The sequence below is a fragment of the Tasmannia lanceolata genome, unplaced genomic scaffold (genome assembly GCF_043159265.1).
Source record: "Tasmannia lanceolata isolate RefF3 unplaced genomic scaffold, GAP_Taslan_0.1 ptg000003l, whole genome shotgun sequence".
In the NCBI taxonomy this organism is placed as follows: Eukaryota; Viridiplantae; Streptophyta; class Magnoliopsida; order Canellales; family Winteraceae; genus Tasmannia; species Tasmannia lanceolata.
Window position 1 is genome coordinate 6,759,290 of NW_027518680.1, and position 18,885 is coordinate 6,778,174.

Consider the following 18,885-nt stretch of genomic DNA (forward strand, 5'->3'; position numbering starts at 1 on the left):
CTTTTTATGAATGCTGCATATTCCCTAAGGGAATATGCTTTTAAGGATGCGATGGAGAGTATTAAAAGCATGAGTAAAAGCGCAGAAAAATGGATATTGGAGATTCCTAAACGAAATTGGACCAGCGCGTATTTTGAAGGTTCTCAAGACCATGCATAAAATCAAATGAAACATTTAAACAATTGGCTGACGTGTTGAATTTTTCATGTAGGTGACTTGTTTTTGCACCCAATACAGTTTCAATGTTAGATTTCTTTAAGAAGTCCGGGGTCGTCAACTGAGCAATTCAACCAGTGAGGATTCATCTGAAGATTATGAAGTTATATGGGAATGGCCTAGCATTATGTCTAGATATGTTTTTTGAGAAATTTTACTGTTTTATAACCTATAATCTACATGCTTGAATTTGCGCCTAAGAAAATTATTTAGTCTCTCTATATTTCTCTCCATGAATGAAGCACACTCACTCTCACAAGAAAAAGATATACAAATAAAAAGCCTAAAGTCTCTCAAGAATAATCTAGGCTCAAAGCACAAGAGATAAGCCTAATACATCCAAGGGATCTAACCATCATATAGCAACTATAGAAATATAAAGCTAATACAGCCCAAAAAAATCCAACAACCATCCAAAAAGAAAATCATAATACTGTCCAAACCAACAGATGGCTAAAGGTGCCCACCCATCACGGATTTGTCTGATAAGGGCTGCCTGGTTACTCCTCCGTGTTTCGATCCCTGTGATCCACTTTAATAGGCGTGGATGTGCATCTGGAGCTGAAGGTGCCCACAAGGTAGTATGCTCGAAGAGCCGCACCTGGAATGAAGACAGACAGTCAGTCTTTAGAGAACAAAAAACCAAACTAACAAAAGAGTAATCATGTATATAATATATGTACTCTTTACCTGTAGCACAATAGCGCATCCGGTGATATATCCCGTCTTCCCGTTTTTGGAATATGAATCTAATGACTCTACCAGGAAGTCGTAGACGGGATATGCCCAAGCAATTCTCCTCACGGTCTCTGCTCTTAAGTAGGGGAAGATGCAGGATTTCGTCCTGTGATCCACAGGGTCAGCCCAGGCAAAAAGCACAGAGCAGCACAAGAGCGGCAACACATGTCTCACTGTTGCCTGGACCGATGCAATCTCATCCGATCTGGACTCTGCCATGATAACATCTGCAATCTCACCAAATCTCGCCCAAGCATCGGAAAACCTCAAACCTTCGACCTCCTCTGTCGAATGCCAGTCTACCTGTATTCTATCCCCTATAAGGCTTAGGCTCAATGCCAATGCTAAATCCCTGACCTCAAAGGGGACTAATATGCCACCTATTTTAAATGTCCTCGACTTCGGTATCCAAGACGCAAGAGGACGGTCACTATTGCCTTGTGCAATTTCAGACCTTCTAGATTAAGCAAGGCCCCAAATGCTGCTCTCTAACATATCAGTATGTGCTTTCCTCAACTCAAGGGACCTGAAGAAGTCGTGAAACTTAGAGGGGCAGCATCTCGACGTAGCATAAGACGCCTGCAAAACAAACCGTTATCAAATATATACAATATTTAAAAAAAATACAAGGCTTAAAAGAATAACGGAGGCATTACCATGGTTTGATGAGATGATCATTAGGTGGAAAAGATGAAATCAAATCCAATAAATCAGATTTGGACCTGTTCAGACAGAATGTGATGAAAAATGTTAACAACTGATTTCTCAAATATTAGGGGTTTAAACCAATGATTTCTCATAAATTATTGGTTTAAACCATTGATTTTTCAATATTTAGGGGTTTAAACCAATGATTTATATCAAATATTAGTTTAAACCATTGTTTTTCAAAACTTATGGGCTGATTTCCGAAATAGAAGGGGTTTAAACAAATGATTTGTCATAAATTATTGATTTAAACAATTTATTATTCAAGATTTAGGGGTTTAAACTAATAAGGTGTGAGAAATTATTGGTTTAAACCATATATTTTTGAAAAATTACGGGTTTTCTCAACTGATTTTCTAAAAAATAGAGGTTTTAACCAATGATTTATAAGAAATATTGGTTTAAACCATCATTTTTCAAAACTTACGGGCTATTTTCCAAATAGAAGGGATTCAAGCTGTTTTTCGAAATAGAAGGGATTCAAACCAATGATTTTTCAAATATTATTGGTTTAAACCATTTATTATTCAACATTTAAGGGTTTAAACCAATAATGTATGAGAATTATTGGTTTAAACCATACAGTTCTCAAAAATTAGGGGTTCTCTAAAATGAATGGGATTTTAACAAAATATTTCTATCAAATATTGGTTGAAACCATTGTTTTTCAAAACTTAGGGGCTGATTTTAAAAATATAGGGTTTTCTTAACTGATTTGGGAAAATATAGGGTTTCCTAAACTCATTTTCTCAATTATAAACTAATGGTTTCTAACAAATTATTGGTTTAAACCAAACTTTGGGGGTTTAAACACATAATTTGTGAAAAATGGAAGCAATTAGGGGTTTAAACCAAACTTTAGGGTTCTAAACCATACATTTCTAAGAAATTAGGGATTCAAACAAAACTTTAAGGCTTTAAACCACATATTTCTAAAAAACATAAGGTTTTAAACCAAACTTCAGGGCTTTAAACCATAGATTTCTAAAACAAATTAGGGTTTTAGTTGCTGATTTTCCAAACTGAAAGAGAGAGAGTGCCAATCCTAACTTATTGTTTTGAGTCTAAACTGATTTGGAAAAATTAGAAGGTTTTCTAAACTGATTTTCCAAAATATACGGTTTTCTCAACTGATTTGGGAAAATATTGGGTTTTCTAAACTGATTTTCCAAAATATAAGGTTTTCTTAACTGATTTGGAAAAATATAGGATTTTCTAAACTGAATTTCTAAACCAAACTTGGAGGTTTAAACCTATAATCTGTGAAAAAATTTGAAAAAAATTAGGAGTTTAAACCAAACTTTAGGGCTTTAAACCATAGATTTCTAAAAAAATTAGGGGTTTAAACAACTGAGAGGGAGAGACTACCAACCTGTGAGAGGAGGTTCGCTCAAAATCAGAGGCTACCGGAGAGAGGTGCACGGACCTGCGGGGCGTTGTGGCCCTCTAATGGACGGTTGTGATCATCCCATGAGAGAAAGAGGGCATTGTGGCCCTCTAATGGATGGTTGGGATCATCCCATGAGAGAGAGAGGGGCATTGGGGCCATCTAATGGACGGTTGGGATCATCCCATGAGAGAGAGGGGGGCATTATGGCCCTTTAATGGACGGTTGGGATCATCCCATGAGAGAGAGAGAGGGGGGGGGGCATTGGGGCCCTCTAATGGACGGTTGGGATCGTCCCATGAGAGAGAGAGGGGCATTGTGGCACTCTAATGGATGGTTGGGATCATCCCATGAGAGAGGGGGGCATTGTGGCCCTTTAATGGACTGTTGGGATCATCTCATGAGAGAAAGAGGGGGGCATTGGGGCCCTCTAATGGACGGTTGGGATCATCCCAAGAGAGAGAGAGAGAGAGAGAGAGAGAGAGAGAGAGAGGGGGGGCATTGTGGCCCTCTAATGGACTGTTGGGATCATCCCATGAATGAGAGAGAGAGAGAGAGAGAGAGAGAGAGAGAGAGAGAGAGGCATTGTGGCCCTCTAATGGACTGTTGGGATCATCCCATGAATGAGAGAGAGAGAGAGAGAGAGAGAGAGAGAGAGAGGCATTGTGGCCCTCTAATTGATGGTTGTTATCATCCCATGAGAGAGAGAGAGAGAGAGAGAGAGAGAGACATTTTTAAAATGAGGGTATTTTTGTCTTAAACCCACGCAAATCAGTCATCATCACTTTAGATTGGTTATTTCCAAGTCTCCCCCCTTGACAGGTCATTATCATATCAAAGCCATTTTTTTTAGTCATTTTCTCTAAATAATATCATGAATTTAAAAGGATATTTTCATGACATTTTCACGATTCAAATAAAATATGGAGATATCTCAAGAGATTTTCAAAATCTCAGCAACATTTTGAAAATTTGTCATTTTAACAAAAAAAATTGCTAAGTATCAAAAGATTTGTGACTATGGTCTCATGAACATGAGGTTCTGCTGAACTGAAGGCAAGTGGTGCAATAGTAAAGCCAGATCGAGAAACTGAACTATATTTGATGGAGACCCTGCAATTAGTTCTAGAACGACAATTTTAACCTTAACGACTATCACCCATCTCCCCTGGACTAAGTTTGACAAGAGCCCTTTGATGGCTTGAAATCTAGAGACCTATAAGATGAGGAATATCTCTTTCAGATTTGAGATGTGACCATGCCACCCAGAATTTTAGCAACTCTTTATTTTTTAGTGGGAAAGGAAAACAAACAGCAGAGAGATCTTCCATATATTCAGTTCTTTGGTTGAACTAAAAAGTTCAAAGGTGGAACTTTGGACCAAGAAATGCTTTGGGAATATGTGGGTTCAAATTTTTGAAGCTCAAAAGCTGACTAATGATATCGACAATAAGGGTTGGACGGATGCTTGGTGGGTTGCAATGGTCAAGATTCAAGCTAAAGAAGTCATGTAGCAAATGGCTCAAAGAAGGGAAAGGAATACATTATTCTTTCACGACTCAGTGATGATTCAGAATGAGGGCTTTTACACCTAGGATTGAATTCTCAGACGATTTGTGGATAAAATGAAAGAAGATAGTGTTGGTGAAGAAACTGGTCACTATTTTAACCATCTTTTGAGGCCCTATAGTGCAAGAGAAATGCTTTTCTTCTAGAGTATACTCAAACTATCAACAAAGTACCAAAAGTAAAACAAGTGGAAAAGTGGACCAAATCAATAGGAAGAGATGAGAAGAAGTGGAAAAGAGAAAGAAGAGATGGAGAAATTTTGTGTGTGCGCATGTGTTTTGAGCATGGGAGATGGTTGGGGGTATGAATGTCGACATCTCACTCTCGCCTCTTTATATTATTTTATTGCAATATAAGCAATAATGCCATCCATAAGTGAAGAAGGATAAAAAGACCCAATAACCCCAGTATAACACACATATACCATGTGTAACACATATATACCTCGTCTCTCAACACTCTCCCTCAAGTTGGTGCAAAAATGTCACTCATGCCCAACTTGCTAACTCTTAGAGACACTTATGAATGTCGACATCTCACTCTCGCCTCTTTATATTATTTAATTGCAATATTTACAATAATGTCATCCACAAGTGAAAAAGGATAAAAAGACACAATTAGCCTAACACACATATACCATGTATAATGCATATATACCTTGTATGTCAGTTCTCAACACTTCCCCTCAAGTTGGTGCAAAAATGTCACTCATGCCCAACTTGCTGACTATTTGAGACACATGGTCAGTAGTACAACTTTTGTAAGGTTGTCAACCAGCTGTGCTAGGGTAGGAATATAAAGCCTATAAATAAGTTCATGCTTGGGCTATTCTTGTATGAAGTTCTGATCAACCTCAATATGTTTTGTGTGATTGTCTTGAATAGGATTATTGTGTGATACTGGTGACAGCTTTGTTATCAGAAAACAAGGTCATAACACCAGATGGAGAAAGTCATAACTCAGATAACAATATCTTAATATATATTAGCTCACATACTCCATGACCCATGGACCTATATTCTGCTTAGCACTGGAACTTGCAACTACTGACCGTTTCTTTACTTCACCAGGTGACAATAATGCCTCCAACGAATGAACAATAAACAGATGTCGATTGCCTATCCGTAATGGATCTAGCCTAGTGAACATATGTATATGCCTTAACTCTCTAGTGTTCATGCTTCCCAAACAAAACCCCCTTACCAGGGAAGCACTTTAAATAACTTAAGATGCGATATAATAAGTCCAAATGTGTGGTCCTTGGGTCATGCATGAAGCCATGAACTGACTGACAACACTCACAGCATAAGCAATATCAAGTCAGGTAAGGGATAGATAAATCAATCTGCGTACCAATCGTTGGAAACGAGTAGCATCAACCAACATCCCACCATCCTCATCACTTAGCCTATGATTCTGTTCAATGGGAGTCGTTATCGGTTTTGCTCCAAGGTTGCTTGTCTCCTTCAAAAGATCAAGAATATATTCTCTTTAGGAAAAGAAGAAGCGGACAAATCAGGAACTGACCAAGACAACTATTGCACTGCCCATGCTAGTTGCCCTTCCAAGTAGCAATAAATTGTGAGAGGAACTAAAGAACCATGTTCGCGTGCTATATTCGTCCTAGCTTGAAAAACATTGAAGCAGCATAATTAAACAGATTTCCTAAGAACCATGCTTTATTTAGTCATTCTGTATGGCTGCCCATCCTTTTTTTTGAAAGATGACAAATTTTCACTGATGCTAAGATTACATTGGGGACCAGGAGTCCCATCCTGTATTACAAAGTATCTGAAAGGCTGGTCAGGGCATACCATGGACCAGGAAACTTAAAAGCGGAAATTAAATACAATACCCAGAGCCTGTTTTTCTCCATTATACCAAGAACGAAAGAATACCAAGTGCGACCCAGAGAATTTCCATGGTACCCACCTCTTACACCACGCCTACCTTTACTCAATAATCTCCCCACAACAAAATACCAAAATTTCATCAACCCTATTTAAATACTCCTCCCAAGGCTAGTTATAGCAAAGCGAAAAGATCCAGACGAAGAGCCACTCAAGGCGAAAGACCATGGCCTCTCCAGCCTTAATTGGTTATAATATAGCCCAACCGGATGCAAACCCATTAATACAACTACTTCTATTACTGCCAAGATCATACTAAAGTTTCCTTGGTAATTTTGAAATTAAAAACCGGCAACTAAGAGATCCTAAAGGAACTTCTACTCCAACCTAAAATTCACCTACCTTCCCTACGATTCCACAACCAAGAAATCAATTTCAAGTCACAACCTTTCTCAAGGGATTGCGATCTACCTATGACTCAACACCTAAGGTAGTCTCCCCGACACCAGCCAATGCTCCTAGGACCCCAGAAATTTGAACACACAAAGATTTGGAGAAAGGTTTGCTAGAGATGGATACAAGAACTGAAACCTAAACTAAAGAGATTAAAACGCCTAGACAAAACAAAGCTAAGAGCCCATTACTTACCAAGGTCCCCCTCCCTAGTCTTCTTTGCAGTCTCTTTCTCTCTTTTTACTTCCAAATCCCTTGCGGCCATTGCCCGGAACATATCTTTTGTGGCTCCTAAATCTTCTTCATATCCAATCCTAAACACATCCCAAATTGACAGCAAATCATCAAATTCTTCTGAAACGTACCCCCGATCCTCAGATTTTCCTGAAAAATCTTCCACCATTTTTTTGTTGCCTTTGGTATCCACATTCGGACCCAAGTGCTCCCGAACTAGCTGACTTACTTCCATCCCCAACATATCTCGAGAGACATTAATGCTCTATTTGGTTGCTTGTAGATGGCTGGGAGATTAGGAGAAGAAGAAGTCAGAGAGAAAAAGACGAGCATGGAAAATTGGGAGAAGATTAGGAGAAAGATTTGTGAGTAGTGTTTGGTTGCGCGAGAAAATTAGCGGAAGATGTAGGGTGCCGTTATCAAAATATAGGGTGGAAGAGAGAAAAAGAGAGAAAAAAGAATAAGACAAGAATCTTCTCCTAATTCCCCATACAAATTTCTCCATTTTGATGAAAAAAGGGGAGAAAATTATGTGGGTGGGGGGGGGACATCTCCGCCACGTAGGCGCCGCCTAGGATAAAATGCAATAATGATGTCTACAAGTTGTCTAGTGGTCAAAGGTCTAAATGACAACCAAACATGCTTTGGGGTGATCTTTGGAAGATCTAAAGCATTTGAAACTCCTACAATCCCCCCCAAAATGAGCAACCACTCATCAATCGGGCCATCCTGCAACTGCTCTAATTTCCTTATTACCACCATCTTTTCCTCCTCTCACCAACGTCTACGGGAGAGCCTTTCATTTTCCAATATTTCACTGAAATGAGGGAGCTTAAGAAGGGGAACATGCATTTCCTTGTCATCCTTCTTTCCAGATAAACTGAAGCAGCTCCCCTCATTACTTTGAGCCTCCATTTTGGACGGATTCCATTGCTTTTTCAGAGGACCTGGAGAAATTTCACTTGGAGTAGGGAGCTCCTTCCTGGCCAGCATTTCGTTGTATTTCAAGTCCTTCAGGAGTTCTAAGTCTCCGACTTCAAAAGTAAATTCTCGAGCATTCTTTCTTTTCCTTTCTTGGTTAGTAAGTTCTCGAGCATTCTTTCTTTTCCTTTCTTGGTTCCCTTCCTCTCCCGACATGAATGGATCGGAAAGATTATCAAATCTTGAAGAATATGTTGAGATTCCAATACAAGCTTCATTTTCCTAATATCCTCTTTCCTGAAAAGGCCTTGGAGTCTTCTTTTAAAAACGGAGAGCCCGCCTCTAGTGGCTAATAACTGTGCCTCCGACTTAGCATCTCAACGCAATGAAAATCCTTTCCCGATACGTAAACGCTTGTGAGCCCTAGGTTGATTGGTACAAACCACCTTTTCGTGGTTCCCATTGAATCTTGGATTTCTCAGCTTTTCTTTCGTATGGCTGCCCATCCTTATCCTTTAATTTGTCGCAAGGAGCTAAAACGGGTGTTGGGACCTATCCAATATGTGAGGATCTCCTTGCCTCAATCCTATGAAACACCCAAAATAGTCAAGGAAACTCCCATTCAGGATAACAAAGAAATTGGTTGACGGTACATAGGAGCTCAAATCAACATGTTCTTATTTTTCAATATCCAATCATAAATTGTTCCCTTTGCTCCCCCTCCTTGAATCCAAGCATTATTGGCTACTTGTAATCCTATTGAAAGACTTTCCTTTAGCAAAAACTCTATGGTAAAATAGTATCTTCCAAAACCTCTTTTAACATTGAAACTTGTTACCATCTTGTACATACTACATACCTTATTGGTAAAAAAATTCACTGTTTTTGTGTGAGTAGAAATATATGCAAAACTGAAATCAATATAGAAATGTATGTGAAAATTGGAATGACTAAACATATTCACGCAGATGAACATATCCATAATCACTCACATAGAGATTAACATATACAAACATATATATGCTTTTGAAGCACCATGAGTGGAAGCATGGAAGTGAGGCAAAGTAATTTAGGGAAAACTCAAAAGGCTTAAGTAGGGGAGCATCCAAGCAAGGGCACAAGGAGGAACTTTCCGTTACAAGTGATCTTATGTCGGGCTCCTTAAATATGAAAGATTATTTTTTCTTCTTGACCTCTTCATCATAATCAATTAATGTTTGGATTTTGTTGCATGATAACCTAACTGACCTCACATAACCATAGTTGCTTCATGGGTTTCTCCTGCACTCATTTGATGCTTCAACTTATCATATGGCTGGCTTGAACTGACTACTGACATTGAACACACATCTTATCAATGATTGATCGATGGAATCATATACTGCCCACATTGTTCATTTTCTAATACAGCTCAGGCTGTAATGCTTAGGTATTCTCGGTATTGAAGCAGCCCAATTATTTGCCATCAGCATAGCTGATTTTGACCAAAATATCTGCCAAGGTATCTCTGTTTATAGTAAGTTTTCCAAAGAGACGTCTGCTAATCACATAAATGCACTCCTTAGAAATTAACTCCACCTTATAGCGTGCCTTGCTTTCGTGGATTCCAAATCATCTGAATTCAATGAACCTAATGGGTGTATAAAAAGAAATATGCAGACCTATCAATTTTCGACACTGAGGATTTCAGATTTCTATCACTAAGTTGGCAGCATATACATATAATTCATTCCCCAAATATCCCCACTGATTAAGCAAATTTGGTACCCATTTTCTGTCACTTATCTTGAAATAACCCACTCATTAGATTGTAAATGTGAAACACATTGAGCTTCTCATACCCACTAAAATAAATTAAATAAAATTAAAACCAAGAAATAAAATTACATAAGAGAACCATTCAAAAAAATTAGCATAAGAGGAAAAAAAAAACATTGAAGCAGTTAAAGAAGTGACTAAGATCTTCCTTACTCTTCTCCATAGATGAAACGATATAACCCAAGTAACAGAAATCGGATTTCCTATCAACTATTAATCAAAAAATAATAATAATAATAATAATAATCATGCCACTACATTATCATCACATAAATCTAAAGAAAGAAAAGAAAGACTGTTTCTGATCAGGGCCAGTATTGCCACCCACAAATTTAAGCAACACTCTTGCTACTTTGTTCTGTTTGATATACTTTCACTTTTAAAATCCAAGACAATTTGACATGGTGGAAGTGCCTATACCTTCCCCCTTTCAAGAAATCATGGGTAGGAAATGTCAGAGGAAAGGTAGTTAAGATAAATTAGGCAAATAGTTAATAATAGGAGATTAATAGAGATTAATCGAATCAATAGGAAACTGTATGTTACCAATGGAAAATTTAGTGCTTCAATTTCTTCAATCGAAATACGTTGCCATCTGGATGCTTTTCTCTTTAAATCCACACTTCTCATAGAAACCCTTATTCTCAATACTACAATCTAGGATCACTTTGTAGCAACCAACTGATCGGGCGTGCTCGGAAAGATATCGGATAATTTTTTTCCCTAAGGATTTTCCTCGGATGTTGGAATCTACTACTACATCTTCGATGTGGCCTGCTTTCCCACAATTTCTTAAGAATTTCTTCTCAATGAAGATACTTCCAGTGGCAATGATCTTATGGGATTGATCATCTTCGATTACGCAGATCATGTGGTCATCGCCATGGGAGGTGAGATCTTGAAATCTGGATTGGAATTCTTGGTCGGATATAGAGTCGGAGAGACTCAGCTGATTTAGAAGCTCGATGAAACCCTTATTCTTGTCTGAGATTTGGAGTCTTCGAATGGGGAAAGATTCTTCCGCTGCGTCTGATCTCTGCATTTTTTTTTCCTCGGCCTCTTGCAGAGCACTGTTTGGATTTTTTGTTGGAAATGATAAATTCGCCCTTTTATGTACCTGGTTTAATCGAAATACGTCACTAAGAAGGGGTAGGGAACCGTAAGTGGAAACGAACAAATAGCCTATTCGCACGTTTTTACTTGATTTTGGGTCTTTTCGTCCCTTGAAATGGTAGACCTTTCGCATGCCACATGGCATGTGGAGATTTGTTTGGTTCCGCTCCAGGTTTTACTCCCAGTCTCCATAGAAAAAGAAATTAGGGATTTTTTTAATATTATGGCATAGGGTATCCTCACCCCAATTTTTAGGGCGGGAAAGAAGGGGAGATAGGGGTCCCCTTGTCTCAACCCATAGTGATGGAGATGCTCTCCTGCATTATCCAAGGAGTCCTCAGAAAAAACTTCAAACACCATTCAAAAGAGGTAACCTTCACATATCTCATTTGTTTTTTGCTGATGATGTCTTGTTCTTAATGTACTCCTCCCCATAAAATGCTTCTTATATGAGAGATTGTCTGAGAAGATTTCAAGCTTGCTCCGGACTAGAAGCCAATCTAAACAAATCAGAAATCATGTTTTCAAACAGTACAGGTATCCAAAAAGATCACATTTGTGATCTCCTGCAGATGAAAGAAGGAAAATTACCCTTCAAATATCTTTTTTTGTAATGGAGAATTTTATTTTATTTTTTTGAAATGGTACCCTTCAAATATCTTAGACTCCCAATTTCCTCAGGAGGCTTACCTCTTCGATGTGCAAACCTTTGATTAACAAAGTCAGAAACAGAATTGCAGCTTGGACTAACAAACACTTGTCTAGAGCAGGCAGAGTGGAATTAGCTAAGACAGTCCTCCATAGCTTCCAAATCTACTGGTCCCTTGCCTTTTCCATGCCAAAGGAGACTCTAAACGAGATCGATGCCATCATCAGAAACTTCGTTTGGAGTGGACCTTCTCTGATTAAAAAGTACCACCCCATTGCTTGGAACATCCTTTGTAGGCAGAAGGAGGAAGGAGGGGTTGGAATGAGAATTCCCCAAGATCTGAACAAAGCAGCTCAAATAAAAAGCCTATGGAGGGTGCTCAATCCCTCTCTCTCTCTCTCCCCCTGGACAGAATGGTTCAATCAAAAATATATGAAAAAGGGAAGCCTATGGACCTCTAAAATCCCCTCAAATTGTTCAGCAGCAGCTAGGGGAATTTTCAACTGCAGGAAAATAGCCTTTGAAAAATTCTGCTATAATATTGGAAATGGGAAGGGCATAGACTTTTGGAAGGACCCATGGCACCCAGACGGACCCATTCAGAACTAGACCTCCACTATATTCACCTCCTCCCCTCCGAGAATTTTTGTGGACCATCTGTGTATAAATGAGAAATGGGATGCTATCTTTGATAACCCTCGGCTATCAGAACTCAAGAAGATACTTCAGACAACATCTTTTTCTGGTAAGAAAGAAAACACTCATGTCTGGAAACCGTGCCTGGATGGCATCCTCACAATGAAATCAGCATGGAACCAGGTTCGAAAGAAAAAAAATGAGAGTTCCTTGGTACAAAACTGTTTGGTTCAAGGGACATATACCCAAACATGGGTTCAATGCATGCCTGGTGCTTAATTACAAGTTGGCAACAAATGATAGACTCCAGCTCATTGGGATCCAAGTGGATACTAGATGTCTTCTCTGTAAAGCAGAACCAGAATCCATAAACCACATGTTCTTTTCATGCTCTTATACAGCATGGATCTGGAGATCCATCCTATGGAGATTCAATCACAGAAGGAAACCAAAGCCCACTCTCACTGAGGAAGAAGAATGGATCAGATCGAATTTTACAGGTGGAAACCAGGGGGCAACGACGATCAGAATTGCCTTTGGGAGTGCTCTATATGCCATTTGGCTGGAGAGAAATAACAAGTTATATGGGGGGACCCCAACCCACAAAATCACCATCCTAAGGAACATCCTCAGCCAAGTCCAAGTGAGAACTCTTCACAGCAATCTAATGGACTCCACAACGACCAGAAATAGACTCATTGCTGAAAACATGAATCTGCCTATTATCCACAGGGTGAAACATACTAAAATAGTGCAATGGCAGAAACCGGATGATGGTTGGATAAAGCTTAACACTTATGCCTCAGTTATGGAAGAAGGTGCGAGCATAGGGGGTGTCATTCGAGATCCGGAAGGAGCAGCAATTGTAGCCTTCTCTCATAGTATTAAGAAAGACAGCATCCACTTGTTAGAATTGGATGCCATCTATCATGGGCTACATCAGGTAGTATCCAAGAACCTCAAGAAAATATGGGTCGAATCTGACTCCGTGATGGCGGTGAAGACTATTGAAGGCCATTTCCCTTGCCCCTGGAAAAGAGCTAGTACGGCAGAAAAGATCAAAAATTTGCTTTCAAAATGTGAAACATGGAAGATATCTCATATCTGGAGGGAAGGAAATGGGGCAGCAGACTACCTATCCAAATGGAATTGCCCTATTAAAGGTGAACAATGTGATAATTTCCCTGATGATTTTTCTCTCGTTCTTTGTAATGATGCCTCTGGCACTCTATATCCGAGAGTGTAATTCATTCTTATTTTGTTCTTAATATATTTGGTAGGGGTCTGCCTAACCCCAGTTTGCTCGTCAAAAAAAATAAAATTTTTTAGGCCGGGACTGTTCCCTAGGTCTTCTTTCCCTTGATGCCGCAGACAAAGGACCAAGTTTGAGGATTAGTGTTGATCTTCTTCAACAGTCAAAGATTGCAAACAAACCGTCAGGTATGGTAAGATGTAATGAATGAGAGCGCAGTGATTGTATCTTCTAGTCTATAGGATGACGGAAACTAGAGGTACGCCAGAGGGGTCCAGCGTGATCCCTGTTTCTCTGCCAGGGATGGTAGCCCCTACAAGGGACTCCAAGCGCCTTTGATTAGAGAATCTAAATCAAGCCTACAGGTAGTAGATCCAAATGTTTTTAGTGTCGGGCATGCAATCACCCATAAACCACGCGCATCGGGTAAGTCCAGGGGATTCGAACTCATGTCACTGAGGAGCATACCCATGACTTTAAGCCAAAGAGCCACATCCGTACGGGTTTAGACATTAGGGATTTGCTTGGCAATTTTGTGGGAAGCATTTCGTGGCCGGCTTTTGCATGTGAGAACAACCACACTGGTCGTCTTTTTGGCAGACTTTGTCTTATTCATTTAATTCATACGAGGTGGCTACTCTCACATGCAAAAGCCAGCTGCGAAATGGCTTTCAGCGAAATTGCATAGCAACTGTCAAGAAATTATTACCTGGATCAAATACCAAGGGCGGCTGCTGCCCTGACAGTGCATGCACGCTCACTAATCATATAGAATCGTGCAACTAAGCAAAAACCAATTTCGTGGATCCTCTTGCTTAAATAGAGAAAAGCCACCCCGTAGCAAAGTTTGCGTATATGAGGTCTACTAGCATTCTTGGCTCCCACGCAATGCATGGGTGAAAATAATTGGGGACCACCACATCGAAACATGGTGTAAAATGGTGGGACCCATTCTATACATGGGCTTGGGTGGAGATCGTGGGACCCACAGCCATCAAAACATGAGGTAAAATAGTGAGCCCCACCCGACATGGTTTGAGTGGAAGATGGTGGTACCCAGTACCCACATTATCAAAACATTGTGTACAATGGTGGAACCCATCATCCTAGGCGTGGATTTGGGTGGAGATAGAAGGCCCACACATAGGCCTCCTCTTATCAAAACATATTTGTAAAAGTGTAAGCCCCACCCCATGCTATGCACGAGTAATAAAGAAAAAAATCCAGTATAGAAAAAAGTTTGCTTTGTCTTCATCTCTTTTAGAAGGAGGTTGTTCGAAATCATATCTCTCTCAACATTCCATAACAGTTAGCACATCATTTGCAAAATTGAATAAAATCCCACAAATAAATTGGCAGGATTCTCTTACTCAAATTCTGCAAGATTTTATCCATGTATTGGCTAGGTGAGATTTTCTCTTCCCATTTCAACTCAACTACACGTAGGGTGAAATTTAAAAAATTGACTAATTAACCATGAACCTAATGTCAAGAGGTGAGATTTTCTCACACAATAACTACCCGATTTCTGTTCTCTAAATCAAGCCTTTATCTTTCTTTGTTAGAAGCATAATCTGGTTCGACTGATGACAATCAAAGGTTGTCACAATATAAAAGGGTAGCCTAACTACCAATATAACTTGCGATCAGAATTCTAAGTGTCTGTGAAGAGGGTTTCTCACCATCAGTTAGTTCACTTTTGCCAATTGTCCACATTCTTAATTGAAGATGGGGAAGGAAAATGAGAGAAAATAACAGCAATTCGCCTATACTTTGCACGGAGTCAAATAGTTTATCCATGATTCAAAAGGTCTATAGAGAAATACGGATTTCACAACACCGGAAAATCATCTTCTCAAATAGTGAAACCAAAGTTTACACTAGCCCAATAACAACAACCAAAGTAGAAGAAGAACAATGCCAAAAAAAGATGTGCTTCAATATATGAGAGAACAACTAAACATATAAGATAAAGAGCACAAAAAGAAGAAAGCTTCAAGAGGAAAGCTTGCACACAAGAGAGCTTCAATGAAGGTCTAGGTGGTGGAGAATCTCTACAAAAGTGAAGTAATGAGAATTAGGCTTGGTCAAGGAAAGTAAAGAGAAGATAGCTTAGGTAAGTGGTAGCGGGCATGGGAAAGTGGTGTCTTAAATGCTTAGGGCAGTAGTGGGTTTGGAGTTCCAAGTAAATTTTTGAATTTGAAATAGGTAGGTAGTGGTAAAAGATGGAGCAAACATGTGTGGCTCACACATGTGCAAGCTAGGCAAAAAGACCAACATGCCCATGGACACAAAAGTACATATTTGCCCTCACTACAACACTCAAAATAAAAATAAAATAAAGCTACCCAAAAAAAAAACACTTTAAAATTTAACACTCCCCCTTAGAGTGATTTTTTGGAAACTACTCCAAGCTTATCCCGAAGTAGCTCAAATGGTCCTTTGGAAAGTGACTTAGTAAAGATGTCAGAAATGTTCTCTTTGCTCCTCACTTCCACTACACCAATTGTACCATCTAACACTTTTTCACGAATGAAATGATGCTCGATCTCAATATGCTTTGTTCTTGTATGACAAACCGGATTTGTGGCAAGTTTGAGCGCACTTTGGTTGTCACCAAGAATAGTCGTCGCATTGTGGATAGGTAAATGGACAACTTCAATCAACCGTCGCAACCAAACACATTCTTGAGACGCAAAAGCGGCGGCCTTATATTCCGCTTCCGTTGTTGAAAGAGACACCAAGTCTTGTTTCTTACTACACCAAGAAACACCCGCTGATCTACACAAAAACACATAACCGGAAGTAGATCTCCGATCATCCAAGTCCCCTCCATAGTCGGCATCGGTAAATCCATTCAACACAAAATCAACCCCTTTCTTGTAAAGCAACCCAAAGTCAAGGGTAGAATTTACATACTTCAAAATTCTCTTTGCCGCCTCTAAGTGTGGTTTCCGTGGCGCTTGCATATAGCGACTAACAAGCCCAACGAAAAATGAAATATTGGGTCTTGTGATAGTCAAGTAGATGAGACTACCCACAAGAGCACGATATGGCTGTGGATCCGGAAGAAGCTTGCCTTCTCCCCCACCTTATCTTTATGTTGGGATCAAGAGGAGTAGAAGATCTTTTACTTTGACTCATCCCAAATCTTCCAACTAATTTCTCCACATAGCCTTTTTGAAAAACTAGCACATCATCCTTCAAGGTCTCCACCTCCAAGCCAAGAAAGTGACTTAGCTCTCCCAAGTCCTTCATCTCAAAACGAATAGATAGCTCCTCCCTTAGCTTTGCAACCTCAACATCATTGTTGCCGGTAACTATCATGTCGTTGACGTAAAGAAGCACAATACAAACAAGCCTTTGTCTTTCTTCACAAATAAACTAGAATCAGAGTTAGATACAAAATAACCACAAAATTGTAAGTATTCGACAATCTTACCATACCACGCCCTTGGAGCTTGCTTCAACCCATAAAGAGCTTTCTTGAGCTTGCAAACATGAGCCGGATGATCACTTAAATTGTAACCCGGTGGTTGCTCCATGTAGATGTCTTTGTCAATCTCACCATACAAAAATACATTTTTTACATCAAGTTGAAACAATTTCCAACTATGACAAGCGGCCAATGAAATTACAACTCGAACGGAAGTCATCTTGGCAACGGGACTAAAGGTCTCCTCATAATCATCTCCATACTTTTGAGAGAACCCTCTAGCCACTAACCTTGCTTTGAACTTATCCACACTCCCATCCGCTTTCCACTTGAATTTGTACGACCATTTACATGTAACCGAGTTCACATCATTAGGCTTAAGAACAAGATCCCAAGTCTCATTTTTCACAAGTGCATTCTTCTCTTCATCCATGGCATCCTTCCATTTTCTCACCCCTTTTGCTTCATCAAAGCAAGAAGGCTCATTGTCTTCAAATGGACCGGAAAGGAAACAAGAATAAGTGCTCACCATGTTTTCATCCCGATATGAACCCTGAGCCTCATGGCTTCTTCCTAGTTTGCTCCAGCATGGTACTACACGATGAATAATAAAGAAAAGAAGGGAGCCAAAACCACTTGTCCAACCAAACGGAGCCTCATAGATTCGATTTTTCAATGGCCACTAGCCTTACAATATCCGATTCCTTTTAGGACTTCTAAATACTAGCATGAACAATGTTAAGATTTGTCATATCAGAAATGGGAAAGTCTAACCGTTGGATCATCTTGGAGGTAGATTGGGCAAATTGGTTAGTTTGGGTAATCTAGATATATTAAGCAGTTAGGTTGAATTAGAATAATATCTTTTCATAGTTATCTAGATTTGATTCTGTGCTTATCATCTAAGTGCTCTATATATATATTAATGAAATTTTAAAATTTATCAAATAATGTTAATAGTAATAAGGGGTTGAGACTCTAGCTCACTGCAAAGGCTTTGTTCTTTAACCTGAGGTGGAAAGTTCAATCCAGCTTATATACCAAAATTTTTTTTAAAAAAAAATCCCTTCTAGAAACTTTTAACTTAAGGAGGAATGATAGATATAAGGGAGCCCATGCATAAAGAGCCGCAAAAGGCGCAAAAGGGCTTGTGATTGGATCCACGTCATCAACTGTAATTGATGTTTCTTTTTCATCCCATGAAAAGCCTTTTTGCGGCTCTTTATGCAAGGGCTTCCTTGTATCTATCATTATTCCAACTTAAGATGAACGGAAGAAAATAAAACAAGTGACTGAAAACAAGACATGTGAACGATGTAGGCCCCATTACTAATACTAATCCTACTAATAACTGCAGAAATTTAACCCAAGTAGGCGCGTAAATTACAATTAACCAATCAGAGGCTTACATTATAATCTACTAATTAGATGCTTACATTTGTACGATCATATGATTTTCGAGAAGAACTAGCCCACCTAATCAACGGCCGCAATCATCTCACCTAAATGCATTATTGACGTCGTATGCCTCATTGTGGGCTGCCCTATTACAAGCAACTTTCTACATTTTACTACACTGGCAACTGGCAAGGGATTAGAGATTTAGAGGGGATTTTCACCTTCTGATCTACTTAGGAAGAGTACAAAAATAACTTTATTTTTTAATAAGCATTTTGAATTTCCATACATAAGATTGGAGGTTGTTTCACCTCCGTCAGATATCAGCCTTTGGCTTTGTCAATAACGGCTGAGATTAAACTGACGAAAAAAAGGTCAATCTACACCAATAATTTCAACCCTGAGGCTATTCTCGTCATTTCAGTAACCTAACGGCTAGGACTGCCTTCGTTTAATAGGCATACTGCCACGCGTTCTTCTCCAATTGGTCCGCACTTACAAACTTCC

At 39.3% G+C, this 18,885-nt stretch overlaps 1 protein-coding gene across 3 annotated transcripts; it reads right to left on the reverse strand.

Annotated features, from left to right (window-relative positions):
- Nucleotides 1-541: 541 nt before the first annotated feature.
- LOC143849665 (glucosamine 6-phosphate N-acetyltransferase-like) lies at nt 542-10,973 on the reverse strand. 3 transcript variants are annotated; one of them, XR_013235757.1, is made up of 4 exons: nt 10,441-10,973; nt 1,611-1,676; nt 907-1,533; nt 542-817 (listed from the first exon to the last, which is right to left on the reverse strand). XR_013235757.1 is itself a non-coding variant. In XM_077358784.1 (2 exons), exon 1 carries the CDS (start codon nt 10,934-10,936, stop codon nt 10,469-10,471), a length of 468 nt encoding a protein of 155 aa, XP_077214899.1. In that variant the 5' UTR covers nt 10,937-10,973; the 3' UTR covers nt 542-817; nt 10,441-10,468. The 3 variants fall into 3 exon arrangements, 1 of the variants encoding a protein (XP_077214899.1); XR_013235758.1 differs by lacking the exon at nt 10,441-10,973 and adding an exon at nt 3,035-3,492; XM_077358784.1 differs by lacking the exons at nt 907-1,533; nt 1,611-1,676.
- Between the last annotated feature and the right edge of the window lie 7,912 nt (nt 10,974-18,885).